At 54.7% G+C, this 13,828-nt stretch overlaps 3 protein-coding genes across 3 annotated transcripts; 2 read left to right on the plus strand and 1 right to left on the minus strand.

The window, feature by feature from the left end:
* Positions 1–1,573: 1,573 nt before the first annotated feature.
* On the plus strand, positions 1,574–4,638 carry ISF_02729 (actin interacting protein 3; the record flags this gene model as incomplete). The annotated part of the gene is made up of 2 exons (XM_018846335.1): positions 1,574–1,750; positions 1,840–4,638. The coding sequence occupies 2 exons, from the start codon at positions 1,574–1,576 to the stop codon at positions 4,636–4,638; spliced, it is 2,976 nt and encodes a 991-aa protein (XP_018706063.1).
* A 533-nt stretch (positions 4,639–5,171) lies between these two features.
* ISF_02730 (iki3) lies at positions 5,172–9,146 on the minus strand (the record flags this gene model as incomplete). The annotated part of the gene is made up of 2 exons (XM_018846336.1): positions 5,172–8,925; positions 8,989–9,146. The coding sequence occupies 2 exons, from the start codon at positions 9,144–9,146 to the stop codon at positions 5,172–5,174; spliced, it is 3,912 nt and encodes a 1,303-aa protein (XP_018706064.1).
* Positions 9,147–10,780: 1,634 nt separating this feature from the next.
* ISF_02731 (hypothetical protein) lies at positions 10,781–11,914 on the plus strand (the record flags this gene model as incomplete). Its single annotated transcript, XM_018846337.1, has 1 exon — positions 10,781–11,914. One exon carries the CDS (start codon positions 10,781–10,783, stop codon positions 11,912–11,914), a length of 1,134 nt encoding a protein of 377 aa, XP_018706065.1.
* Between the last annotated feature and the right edge of the window lie 1,914 nt (positions 11,915–13,828).

Below are 13,828 nucleotides of genomic sequence, written 5' to 3' on the forward strand. Positions count from 1 at the left end.
AAACACCCAGGTCTTAACGCGGCCCCAGTCCCCAGATGTCAACATATCGGTAGCAAACGCTGAAGACCACGGGTTTCCGGTGTGCTCGGGCCGCGAGGTTCCCTTAAGGCATGGTGCGTGGTGTGTAGCAACAAGTACGTTTCGTTTCTGCGTTTTGTTTGTTGTCAGGTTGGCCACCTCCCTCCTTGCGGAGCCAGGTAGCCTCTTGCGCATGGACGCTGTTGTGCGTGGCAGCTGTCCAATCGGTGATTTTCTTCAAGTCGCTCACCGTAGACTGCACGACATCGACTTTGTCATCTAGTATCAGAGACCACAGTGTGCAGCCGAGTATAGAAAGGCTAGATTTTAGGCTATCCCAGCGCGTTTTGTCGAGAGTACGAGTCGCCGGGCCAGAGAGGGTTCGTTGACGAGGCGGCGTGGGGTATCCAGTGCGTCGTGATAGGCCATCTCATAGAATTCGTGGTTGCCCAACGCAAGGAATACCGCTTCGAAGCGCGATGTCTAGGCCTGGAGGAACGCCAGATAGTTTTCGTAATCGATCAGGCGGCCAATATCGCCAGCTAGTAGGAGGTAGGGAGCGGTTACGGGGAAGGTAAACGACGCGTATTGCTGACCAATTTCGAGATGAAGATCGGAAAGGATTTGTACTCTTTTATACCACGGTCGGCGCTGGAACTTGGAAAGGAATGAGATCATGGTGACTGCGGATATATGTATGAGGATGGATGCATCTTGTTCTGTATGGTCAGTGTGATGATGGATAGATGCATTGTTGGGTGAGGTGTGACGGCGTGGGTCTGTGCAGTTTGAGGCGGCTAAAAATCAAGTAAAGAGCAAGATCATAAATAGGCAGCGATGACAACGGGTAATATCACCCCAGCATCTCGTGGTACCTTGGTCCTAGGGAACAGGTATCCATTAGAGAGGCTGACGATGCCTCCATCGCATCAACGCTATCCAAGCGTGGAGGCACGACGTGATTTTGTACAGCCTGAAGAGCTACAAAAACAATGCTCACAAACCCGGGTGTTAGATCGTATTGATGCAGAAATAAATCCCAGAGAAGAAAGAACAAAAGAAAAAACGAAAAGCAAAACAAAGACAAGAGAAGGTGCTTTCCCGGGTATAGGGTAGCAAGAGAAGCAAAACATTGGCACGTGCAGAAGCAGGGGGCACAGTACGGGCCCGCTTGGCTTGCCTTGGCTTGCCTTGGCTTCCCTGCCGCCTTTCCCTGCCCAATGCCCGCCCACCCACTCAAACAGGCCATCGTCTCCTGCTCCTGGCACGCTGGCTGGCTGGAACTCTGCACCGCTTGGATAGTAAGCCCTCGACATCCTTTACACCTCGTGTTCGAAGCCCTGCCATTCGTTTCCACTCCAACTTCATCGGCCATGGGTCTTCCTTCACACATCTAACGACTCTCGATACATCATATACTACCACTTGTCCGCCTGTCCCTCCTGAGCGCAAGCCTTCATACCTAGCAATAGCAAACAGGCTTGCTGCCCAACGACCTGTTAATCTGTCAACCTCTCGCTCTCACTGGCCCCGACGCAACCCCCCAGTCGCCACCATGCAGTCCGTATCACAAGCTCAACGAGTTTATTCGCAGCGGCGCGCCGAAGATAGTGCTCCTCAACTCCCCAACGGTCAAAGCAGACCAATGTCACCAAATGGAGTGCCGTCTAGAGCATCGACTGCTTCCGTCAAGTCATCGCAGAGCGGCAGCACGCGCCGGTCAGGTCGCGAGGTTCGTCCTCCAGCTACCTCCACAAGCGGTCGAGCACCGCGCAACAGGAGAAGCCCTCATGCAATCCAACACTGACATGGCCATGACAGACCGGAAGTTCGAGCTCAAGTGTTCCGTTATCGCAAATCGAAAAAAGCGTCACCCACCTTCTCGTCGCGACTAAACAGCTCCTCGAAACCCTTACTCAGTGGTCCCGCGGCCATGCGACCGACACACAGGTCTCTGATGTCTATGTCCGCCTAGGCTACGAATTCAATATGGCGTGCCGTGCCTTTACTGCCATAAATGTCGACACCTCCGACCTCGGTAACGTTCCGGACCTGCTTCGAAGCATTCTTGAAGCGACTTTGAGCCAAGAAGCCAGCGCAGAGAGCCTCGAACGATACCTGCCGCGCATCAGAGACATCATAATCAACCTGCTCCATGGTCTGAAGCGCAAGCAGCAGCGTCTGCGTCAACGACAGGCCCGAGACAGGGACCCTACCGCCAATGCCCCCGAGCGCACAACGAGTATCAGCACTGTCACTAGCGGAAGCAGCAGCGGTCTTACCAACATGCTCGATGAGGGCCTCGAGTCCGGATATAAACAAGAACAATCTCGCTTGGAGGAACCCGCGTCACAAGGCCCTAGTTCTTCACCTAGTCGTCGAGTCAATGCGTCAAGAGAGCCGTCCCGAGATTTCCCCCAACTAGCTCGCACGTCAACTCAGAATGCGCCATCTATACCGCCGCCGTATCCAAACGACGACAGCCAAATGCCTTCCGGCACCACCGGGGACATCAATATCGAAGCTTTTCCGCCACCGCCACCGCCTCCACCGGAGCCTCAATCAAGCGCGCTCGCGGCCCTGCAAAAGGGCGGCGACTTGGAACGACGAGCCTCACGACGCTACTCACAGTATCAAATCTCGAAACATCTTGGCGCCGCCAATGCTGTTCCTATCCTGCCGCACCAAAACTCCCCTGTACCAAACCGCGGCCGCAAAGAAGCACGAGAATCATTGCATGCAGTCCAGAAACGCGAGTCTGTGCGTCACAGTCGTCATCAGTCAAGCCACTCCAAGTCTGTTCCCTCGCCAGCTCCCGCGATAATAACAGAGGAGCTCTCTGCGGATAACAGAAACAGAGTCGACAGTCCACTTGCGCAAACCCCGGAAAATAAATATGCCCCAAGTGCTACCTTGTCCGGCCCGCTGCCTGAGCCTCCGTACTTTGTTGATGAGCCAAGACGAGCAGAGCCAGAAACAAAAGCAGTCGAAAAGATTGAACAGATTCCAACTGCCCCAGAGTCCAAGGGCGATTCGTATTACCAAGTTTCACCTCCACCCACGCCGACAAAAGATTTGACGCTGTTCCTTCAGTACAAGTCCAAGGTCAAGAAGATCGTTCTGCCAGAGGGACGAAGCGAGCTCTCCATTGGGCGTTTGCAGCTCGCATTCATCGAAAAGTTCTCTTGGAATACACAGCATAATGGTACTGATTTGCCAGAAATTTATATTCAAGACCCTGTTTCAGGTATTCGACACGAACTGGAGGACCTTTCGGACGTCAAGGACCGCACTGTTCTCGTACTGAACATAGAAGCTCTGGACGAAGTCAAGCGTCACATCGATGATGGCATTTCAGGGTTGACCAAAATCGTACAGGATGTCCAAAATAATGTTCAAAGTCAGGCGGCAACTCTACAACGAGTTTCAGATAGGCAACAGGAAACTGCTGAAGAAGTCGCTCGCTTGGCATTTGCACCGCCTGTTGCTGTCCAATCTGCCGACGGATCCAAGGCTATTGTCAGCACTGGCCCGAGACTCGGTGCAAGCCACCTCGGGCAGATCCAAACCTTCCGCCGCGACATTGCCGTCCTGCGTCAAACCTATTCCAACTTTCAAGCCTCCATGGACGCTTCTATTGCCACCGTTCGGCAAAAGGCTGCAAGTGTCACGTCAGTGGCAGCGAGCGCTGTTCAGCCGGATATGGATGGAGATGGTGGATACTCCTATGTAACCAAGGGTCGCAAGAAACTTAACGCTGATTCCGATCGTTTGGTTGGCAAGGTAGACGACCTTCAAGATCTTATTGAGGATCTACGCAAAGATGTTGTCCATAGAGGCGTCAAGCCGCTACCTCGCCAGCTTGAGACTGTCAACAATGATATCAGCGAGCTCACCAAGGCCCTCAAGGCCATGGAAGACTACATGACCGAGGAGAAGCCCGTTTGGACCAAGATTTGGGAAAAGGAACTGGAGGACGTGTGCCAAGGCCGTGATGAATTACGCCTTATGGAGGACTTGATGGTTGATCTGCGCGACGACCTGGAAAAGGCCACGGAGACATTCGCCCTCGTCGAGCAAGCAATGAAGGAGCAAATGAAGGACAACGGCGCCGGGGCAAACGCGGGGACGTCACGCATGCTGTCCAGGGGCTTGAGCAACCTCGGCAACAGCCTGAACCAAAACGCGGCTAAGGAGGGGGTGCTGGGTGAGGTGCGTGCTCTGCAGCCGAACCATGAGAATCGGCTGGACGCCATCGAGCGGGCAGAAAAGCTGCGCCAGAAGGAGTTGCTGAGCCGCAGCGGCAACGAGCTACAGCGCGAGATTGCGAGCTTCGTGCACGATGGCAAGCTCAAGAAGTCGGGCGGCTTCGAGGAGGTCGAGCGCGCGCGGGTAGCTAAGGACGAGAAGATTCGCCGCGAGGTCTGGGAGCGCATGAATGGGATCATTAACGAGGACGATTATGAAGAGGAAGAAGAGGAGGAGGAGGAGGAAGGCGAAGAAGGTGAGGAAGGAGAGGAGTTTGAGGATGCAGAGACTGAAGTGACTTCGCCAATGGAAGGCGAGGCGCAACGACACTCGGGGGGTTCAGCGGCGGGTGCGGCTACGAATAAAGAGTAATGTGTAAAGCATTCGATATATATATTGGCGTGTTTTCTTAGTCCCTCTTAGGGGCACGAGGATCACTTACATAAGTTTAGCGGGTTATTTTTTTGGAACCGGGGTTTTTATACAGGAGTTGGGTTCACTTTTTGTGTTTGAAGGAGGATTTGGACATGGGACGTGAAGCGGAAGAGGCAATGGCTCCTATCACCCTGGCTGAGTCTTGTCTGGCCTTTTTATTTCCGCCGCTCTTTCTTTTCCACACTTGTATGCAACGCATGTTGAACCTGTATCCGCCTGTTTTTGGAATGAGTACCTGTTTTGTTCTCTTTATCGAGCGTGTTTTGGAGAGTGCATATGTATAGGTTTAATAGAAAGGGCATGGAGAGGGAAAAGCAGAAGAAATACATAATCCCGACCCGCCGTTGCAAGAAATATAAGCCATTTGTCACGGTGAAGCAAAAAGCCTGTGCTGCATAAATCATGGGCATTTGTTTCCATTTCCAAATAACAAACCATACATGCAACCTTTTCCTTTTTCCAGTCTCTCTCTACCCTAACAATGTAAGCTTGGACATCTTCTCCAACACCGGGGGCTCCGCCTTCTTCGACCTGGCCTCCATCCACTCCGCTAGGACCGCGTCGCCGCCCTTTGCGCGATATTGCTCGCCGTCCCCGGCGGCACCCTCCTCGCCCCCCGGAGTCTCCGCGTGGCCGGGCCGCGGCGACGGGAAGACCTGCGCGACGGCCAGCTCGGCAGCCTCCAGGACGTCCCTCATCAGCGCCTCGGCGTTGCGCGCGCGCTCGGCCATGCCGCGGCGGACGAGCGCGAAGACGAGGCGCTGGACCTCCACGCGGGCGGCGCCGACGCGCTCGACCAGCCGCCGCGTGCTGTTGACCAGGTACTCCTCCTCGTAGACGGTGCCCTTGCGGCCGCGCGCGCGCTTCTTCTCCTCGCGCCTGCGGTTCTTGCTCGTCGCGCGGCTGACCCCCGTGCCGGCGGTGCCGACGCTGCCGCCCGTCTTGCCGGTGTAGCGCGTGAAAAGGCTCGCGCCGGTGCTCAGGCGCGAGCTGGCGGCGACGGAGACGTCGTCGGGGACGTCGCCGCCGCCTGCGCGGTCGCCCTCGTAGAACGCGAGCGGATCCTCGGCGGCCTTGCGGCGCAGCTCCGCAATGCGCGGCACCTGCGCGCCGATCTGGGCCTTGCAATCGGCGAGGAACTCGGTGGTGCTGCCGAGCGCCTCGGCGAGGCCGGCGTCGACGGCGGCGTCGAGGAGCGCGGGCCGCTCGTGCTTGGCGACGAGGCGCATGGCTTCGGCGAACAGGTAGCCCTTGCAGAGGCACTTGATGGCCGTCTCGAGGGAGCCGAGATACTCGGCGTGGATCGTCGCCGCGGAGGCGTAGTCCTTGGCCTCCCAGAGCGCGTCGGCGAGGGCGGTGGCGAGCTGGCTCATGGCTTCGGCGGAGAGCGGCGGCGTCTGCTGCTGCGCGGAGAACAGACACTCCTGCCAGCAGGTGGCACCAGATGAGCGGTAGCAGCTCGTCGCCTTGGCATAGTTCTGGAGGGACTCGTAGGCCAAACCGGCCTCGCGGAAGGAGGACATGGACTCGAGATGCGCCGCGTACAGGTCAGTGATAGTGCGGAGTTGGGCTTGGTCGTAGCGGTAGAGGCGCAGCGCGTCCTGGTAGAGCTTGTGCTTGGTCGTGTAGTTGCAAAACTCGTCAAAAGAGTCGAGTGCTTGCAGGTGAGCAAGGGCCTTTGATCTGTGGCCGAGGTGGTCGTCAATCTCAAATTTACGTCGCAGCTCCGGCAGCGCGTGAAGAGTTTGGATGAAGGGTAGGTATTCGCGGGGATCGCGTTGTGACTGCTGGGCGACAAGGAGCGTAAGCTCGAGGTTGTACAGGCCGAGTGCGTTCTCATACAGTCGGTTGACATCAACAAGGAAGCAGATATGCTCAATGGCCTTTTCGGCAACCTTGGGGTCCTCCTTCATGAGCTCATACACCAGAGTGAGACCGTCGTCGAGCGCTGGGGGGCTCTTGCACACATGTGCAGTGATGATATTTTGTAGATTGGTGCTTTTGCGAGGCTGCAGGCTCTTGAGAAGAGCATCACAGACTATGTTGACCTTGCAGTCCGATGGCCTCATCGCCAAGCTGGCCTCCACTTCCGGAGAAGGTCCGCTGGCGGATGTCTTGTATTTCTTCGTATCTTGATACATGGTCTTCGTCACATCCTCTTCTTTGAGCGAAGATAAGAAGAGATCAATATAGGATATATCGTTGAGCTGATCCAAGAAAATGGGAACAGAAGCGAGAAACTGCTCAAACTTGTAATCACAAAGCACGTTCATGTCTACTCGCTGGGTTCTGCAGTAGGAAAAGGCTATACCATATTCCTTGGCGTCAATGAGGCGACGAATTCCGGCGAGCACCATTGCGCGAGGGTATATTGTCTCCAGATTACCTCGCGGCATTTGTAGAACAATACTCATGTTCGTCGGCATTGCCGTTACTAGGCGTGATCCACGTTCAACGCTCCGGCATCGTTCGTCCTTTTCAGGATCATCGCCAGGGACTTCCAACTCTTCCACATCGTCCATGAGATGAACATATTTGACAAAATGATTGCTGGTCGTAAAGATGAGATGGTGCGGTGTGAGGATGAAGGATGTGCAGTTCTTGGCCAGTTGCCTTGAGTTTGCATAAATGTGACCGTTTCGTGAGAGACCAAATGCAATGACAACACCTTCGCCCGATTTGCAAGTCTCAAAAGATGGCAAGATTGAAGGGAACTGGATTCCCAATGGTTCGGTAGATGTTGCAGAAATCTCGTACAACTTACCAGAGGAATCCTGGCCGTATCCCTCGATCTTTGAATTGTCATCATACGTTGCAGTGCTGAGGAGACGCGTGGGGGTCTCTTGAGGAGGTTCCAAGTTTTCGTCATCAGTGCTTACGGCAGCACTGACGAATCTTTCGCCTTGGTAGGCGAACAGACGATAACCTGTTGACGTAGCGACAATTCGGAGTGGTAAGAAGTATTCCGCATGCTGTAGGGAAAGTGGTAGCTTTTTCACCAACTTTGGTCTGCCAACCCTGCCATTGTTACAGGGCAGATCGTAGAGATCAACGGCATGGTGGTGAAGAATGGCGAACGAGCTACTCCAGTGGCCAAATGCAACATCGATTGCCGATGATCCGGTCTCAATATCGCAGAAGGACATGGGAGGAGGAACGTTTGCAGTCCTAAACGGAGTAAGTTTGACAGTTGATCCGTCAATCACGGCGACGGCACCAACGTCGTAAGGTTGTTGGCAGGACCCTCGAGCGGAATGCAATACCTGTTCGGCCACCACAAGCCCGCTCCCAGTTGGGAACGCCAGTCGCAGTGCTCTTTCGGGATGCCACGCTAGCGTGGGAGTGCCCCCGACATCTCTTGGTATCTCCTGCTTCAAATACCAGTGATAGTTGCCCATTGTCCACAACTGTATCGTCTTGCTTAGGATGACAGCCAAGGTGGTGGAATCAGTGTTCCATTCTAGTTGGATGTTGACGCATGAATTCACATCTTCAAGAGAAGAGCGTAGAGTGAACTGGCCGTGACGAAGGCCGTTTCGTTCGAAAAAGACAACATCGATATTGTCCTGTAGTCGCTGAATGCCAGCCATCAGATTGCCCGATGGCCGCCAGCTGAGACTACTCTCGAGGTGATCAACAGGCTCGCTAGCGCTATCGAGTTCGCCTTCTCGAGAGTACACTCGGATCACTCGGCGGGAGCCGTCTTGGACAGAGTTGATGGCAACATAGGAGCCGTCTCCTCGCCAGCTGATTGTTGTGGCACCATTCTCGTGCTGGCTGGGAACACCCTCGTCCACCTTTTCGGGAATGGTGGGATCACGAAGAGCCTTGGCGCCTCGGCCTTGAAACTGAGTCTCCTTCTTGCCCCAGCCAACAGAGACGTGCTTGGATGCTCGAAGGTCCTCCGCTGTCAGGGCAACCTCGGCGACGGGATCCAGAGAGCTCCCCATGAAGATGGCATTGTTTGCCTTGGTGACGACGACGAGAAGCTCTTCGTCGGGAGACCACCTAGCTGCAGAGATGCCATCATCGATGGACCCGACGATTTCAATGTGAGCGTCTTCGCCGCCAAGTTGATCCTCCTTGACCGTAATGATGTCACCTCCCTCCAGAACAAGACATATCGTTGCGGTGCCGCTTAGATACTGAATGTTGAGGATTTTATCTACTGGAAGATCGGGATTGGGACTTGGAGCATCCCAATTGGTGACGGGGCGTTGTGATCTGTTCCTGGTCAGCATTGACTGTACTGTCTTATACATACATAATGGTGCAGTGCTGACTCACAGACTTTGTCCTTCAGATACCCGGAGCAGCTGTATTGTGGGATTTTGGACAGTTGGGCCAACCGTGCAAATAACCTCGTCCGTCTCAGGATCCCAGCATGCGGCAGTTACATCAGCCTGAGCCACACGACCGAATCGAAGGTTTCTTAGATTGCGCATCTTGTTCGTTTGACATGGGCTGGTGGGTAGAGCTGGGTGGCTGCCGCGAGCCGAGTCTCGCGTTGATTCCCACTCTACAGGGAAAGGGAAAACCCGGGTAGAAGAAAAAAAGGATGATAGGGTCCAGATGCCTGGTCAAATCGGAATGAGACAGTTTGGGAACGAAATCACAATGCGTGATGTGTGGATGCTGTTGAGCCACAAGATCTTTTTGCGAAACTCGACCATTGCCATTGGCCAGCGGAAAGACGTCAAATTCAGCACCTGTAGCAGGCGCCTTGTGAGCGCTGTATGCCCTGCACTGGACGGAGTCGAGCGCTACAGGGCCCGCAACCCGGCAACTCCAGGCGGTAAAATTTTTCGCTACAGGGGGTACAGGTCACGTGGAGCCACTGCATGGTTGGACAGGTAGGACAACGCAAGGAGCGCTGCCTTGTTCCTTATTTTCCCCTTACTAAAAGAGAAAAAAAATCAACTGAAAATTCTCACATGCCTTATGCAGATACAACCTGAGTGACGACTGATAAACTCTGATACTGCGGCTGTAGCTTGACTTTTTAGCCAAGCCGATACAACCCGATTGTGAAGTTCGCTATCAACCGTCAGCCACAGACTCGGGTAGCTCTCCAGCACTGGATGCATTGCGCTGTCGTTAATATTAGAGCCCAAGCTATACCCCCAGTGGCAAAGTCGAGTCAAGTGGCGTCAGTTGTGCCAGGAAACAGGAGAGTCGAGAACTAAAAAGAAAAGTGAGGCTGCATATCTAGCGTTGCGCATCTCATCTAGCCTTGTGGTAGTTGGGATTGAAACGGTACCTGCCGTGATGGAGGCAAACCGAGGGTGCTGTCTGCTCAGAAAGCGGTCGACACATTTACAACATAGATCTGGGTTCGATGCTCTCCCAGGCAGTTATCTTGTTAGCACTATCCGTATGTTATTCTTAGTGCCTGTGATGTTCCCCAGCTTTTAGGTAGAATTCCACCAGTCGCTGGGGTCCGCCTATCAGCGAGCTCACTTTGCCAAGCAGAACCGCACCATGCTCATGGTAAAAGTCGGGAGGACTCCCGCATCAAGCGAGGATCAATTCTGGAGCCCAGACTCGATCCTCATCACCATGCAGCTAATCAGGAGACTGCCCACCTGTTGGGTGGCTGGCCGGTCGCCGGGTGGTCTCGCCTGAGCACTAATGTTAGGTAACTACCACTGCGCTGCACCGTCACCGCATTAGTTGGTTTGTTAGTCTCAACGAAAAAGTCCAGCCACGGTTGAGACTTGCTTGAGCTTGCATAGCCGCTCCCTCCCGTCCTCTCGCCGCCCACATCGGCCGACCCGAGGCAACGAAGGCTTGATTTTTTCCCTCTGCAACCCCCTCATTGACAATTCATCGCTTGTATAAAATCATTGCTCTTCTCTTTCTAACTCCACATTCGTCATTCAATTTGAAACTCAACACTTGACCATCTCCACCTCCACCGCCCTCTGTTTGTTTGTCACTGCTGGTCCACGCCTGGCACGACACTGTCTCGCCTAGCATTGCTGGCTTGTATCCTGAGCAAGACAGTGGCGGGAAAAACAAGTTCAACTTCCCCTTATCAACAACTCCAATCCATTGCACATCACACCCCGTCAGCGAGATGGACTTGGCCTACAACCAGCACTCGGACCGCGCCCGGCGCAAGAACCGCTCCTCCACCAACATCAACCACCTCACGCTCGCCCCGCTCACCGTCAAGCTCCCGCTCACCGACCCAGACTCCATCGCCGACCTTGCCCGCGGGCCCGTCACCTCGTCCTACCTCGAGGGCAAATCCGCCCCGACGACGCCGCGCTTTCTCGGCCACGCCGCCGCCACGCCGCGCTCCCGCTCCCAGCACCGGTATGACGGCGAGCTCATCACCAAGAGCCGGTCCTCGACCAACCTCCTCAGCACTCGACGGCCGGGCGGCTCCGGCGCCTCTACGCCGCGCAGGCGACGCGCTGCCGGAGCCGTTGACGACCCGACGACGAATACCCTCACAAGCCGCCACCGCAACGACAGCGACTGGTTGCTGCGCACCGGCGCGCTCATGAGCGCCGAGGCCCGCGAGTCCAAGGGCCAGGCCTGGCTCGTCTCCCGCCAGAGCTCCACGAGCCTCGCCGGCATGCGTGGCGGCGCCGACGACACGGGGGACGACGCATTCTTCGAGCAGGAGCGCCGCCGCGGCAGCACCGACGACGCCTCGTCCCCGGCCGCCAGCCGCCGCACCAGCCGCTTCGCCAGCCGCGCCCACAGCATGGATCACCACCACGGCCACTTCCGAAGTAGCAGCGCCGTCCTGACGCCCATGGACCCCGCCGCCGCCGCCGCTGGTGACTCGTACTTTCCCGCCACCGACGCCATCTCCGGCCCGGACTTTGTCAACCTCGACCAGAAGCTCGAGGAGCTCGGCGCGCGCAACAACAACAACAACGAAGACGACGAAGACGACGAGCTTGATGACGAGGCTGCTATTCGCCGGCTTATGCGCGAGGGCAAGGCTCTCAAGGGCTCCTGGATCGCGAGCTTCATCGGCTGGTCGCTGTTCGAGGAGGACGGCGAGGAGGACGATGATGAAGAGGAGGACGAAGACGACGACGAGAAGGACGGCGCGCGCGGCACGCAGACACCGAGACACGTTCAAGGCATCACAACCTTGCCGTCAGTCAAGCTGACCCCGCCCAAAGAAGGTGAGAGCAGCTGGAGCGACGCCGCTTGGCTGCTTAGTCTTGCATCCAAGGTTATCTTCTAGAGTCGCCCTTCTCCTGTGCTGGTTTTTTGTTTGTTTTCTACACACGATAATTAGAAGCAGCTCCACATGCATCGCGAAAGAGCAGTGTTAGGCCATGAGGTTTACGGTGGTATTTGTGTATATTTTATTAGCTCTTCACACATAAAATAGCGTTAATTATTCTTCAGTAAGCTTTTCGAGAGAGTATATCAGCTTAGACTTTTAAAATCTACGGCTTGTGTTATCTTAGAGTTAAGTTCCTAACTACTGAAAAGTACCTAGGGTTGGGTCACCTAGGGTCAGGGTCAGGGTCAGGGTACCTGCTCAGCGCACTCTGGGCTGCTGGTCCCGCAGCTGTCCTCGAACAGCACAGTTTCGAAGCCCTTGTTGGAGGCGTCCTACAGGGTCGCTAGGACGCACTGGTCCATTTTAGCGCCTACGAAGAGTACCTTCTTGATTCCCTACAAGAACGCCTCCATGCCGCTTGTGTCGTGGGGCCCTCAGAGCCCAGACATGCGGTGCCTGTGGAAGCGCACTTCTTGGCGGGCCGCGCCGTGGCCATCTCGGAAAACAGCCTCGAGACGCCCGTGCAACCTCGTGTTACACTGGTCACGCATCGGCATCCTCCCTGCCTTCACCATAGAGCCGTCATCAAGCTCGACGCGGACAAGCTCTGCTCCGATGAAGCCGTGGGCGGTGCTGAACAGCCAGAAGTTGGGCGGATGGCCGACGACAATGCGTGACGGAATGCATCGCGAGTTGCAGTGGCGGAGGCGGGATCCCTGGTGACGGCTGCCATGCTGAGACTGGCGCTACAGAAAAGACGGCTCAACCGCAAGCAGTGGAAATACTGTAGCGCTTACGGTTGTGCCCTAGGGCATTTCTGTATTCATGCTTTCTGTGTGACATTCTGGCGGCTGCATAAAGCCTTTAATGGCCGTTGATTGGCAGCTGTGCTGTGTAACACGAGCTGTTAACTTAAACGCAACTTGTCAAGGCCCTGCTCCTCCTAGGTCGGTTCTCTGAAAAGCGAGAACTTAAATGTTTGGCCTAAATTCGAAATCGCTCTAGTGAGAGTAGAATTAAATTTTGGGTTGGATTTGAAGCAGTACAAGGCCTGAGGTGCCCGCGCAGTGATCTTTTCGTTTATCACTACAAAGTAGCATAATCGTATTGTTGTCGCCATGAATCCTCACAAATCTGATTGGGTTTTATTTGTTAAATTCATGCGTAACTAGAAACAGGACCCAACTGCGGCCGTGTCTCGTGGCTGCGAATCTGCACAAGGGTTGACAGGGACGATGGGGGCTACTGTAGATCTCGTTTATGTTAAGTAGCTAAGCGAATGAGGGAAGAGACACAAATGCCGATTTGGGGGAGTCAGAAAACATGGCGAGATTCATTTTACGCCTCAGATAGACGAGGCGATCGTGAATCCAGAACTGGGAGATGTATCTGTATGTATGATAGGTTTATCTGGCTGGTGGCTGAGAGACAGTGACGTCAGAGGTGTGAGCCCGGTTATAGTGGATTGATCTCTCCAACTACATGGCGAATAACACTTCCCAAGATGTTAATGGTAATCAGTATTTTGCCACTTCTAACTAGATTTTCCAATAACTAACTAGTGTATTGCTTCAATATTGCCGAGATTTTTATGGCCTCCTCTCGTGGTCAGCTGTTGTATTGCCTGTACCTTGCCTTGCCTTGGTACTTCTATTATAGGTCCACTGCTCAATAGCTGAGGAAGAGGCTGGCGCAGATGACCCCTGTAGCGGTGTATGGCGCTGTCTGATGATTCCTGAGTGGTATTGAAGATGACTTTTTCTCGTACAGACATTTTGCGAGATGGTGATTCACAAAGATGTCGGAAGAACCTTTGAGTGTTCAGCGTTCGTTTACCTATGTAGCTACCTGGGTACCTACACAGATACC

This window comes from Cordyceps fumosorosea (assembly GCF_001636725.1).
Source record: "Cordyceps fumosorosea ARSEF 2679 chromosome Unknown scaffold_5, whole genome shotgun sequence".
NCBI classification, from domain to species: domain Eukaryota; kingdom Fungi; phylum Ascomycota; class Sordariomycetes; order Hypocreales; family Cordycipitaceae; genus Cordyceps; species Cordyceps fumosorosea.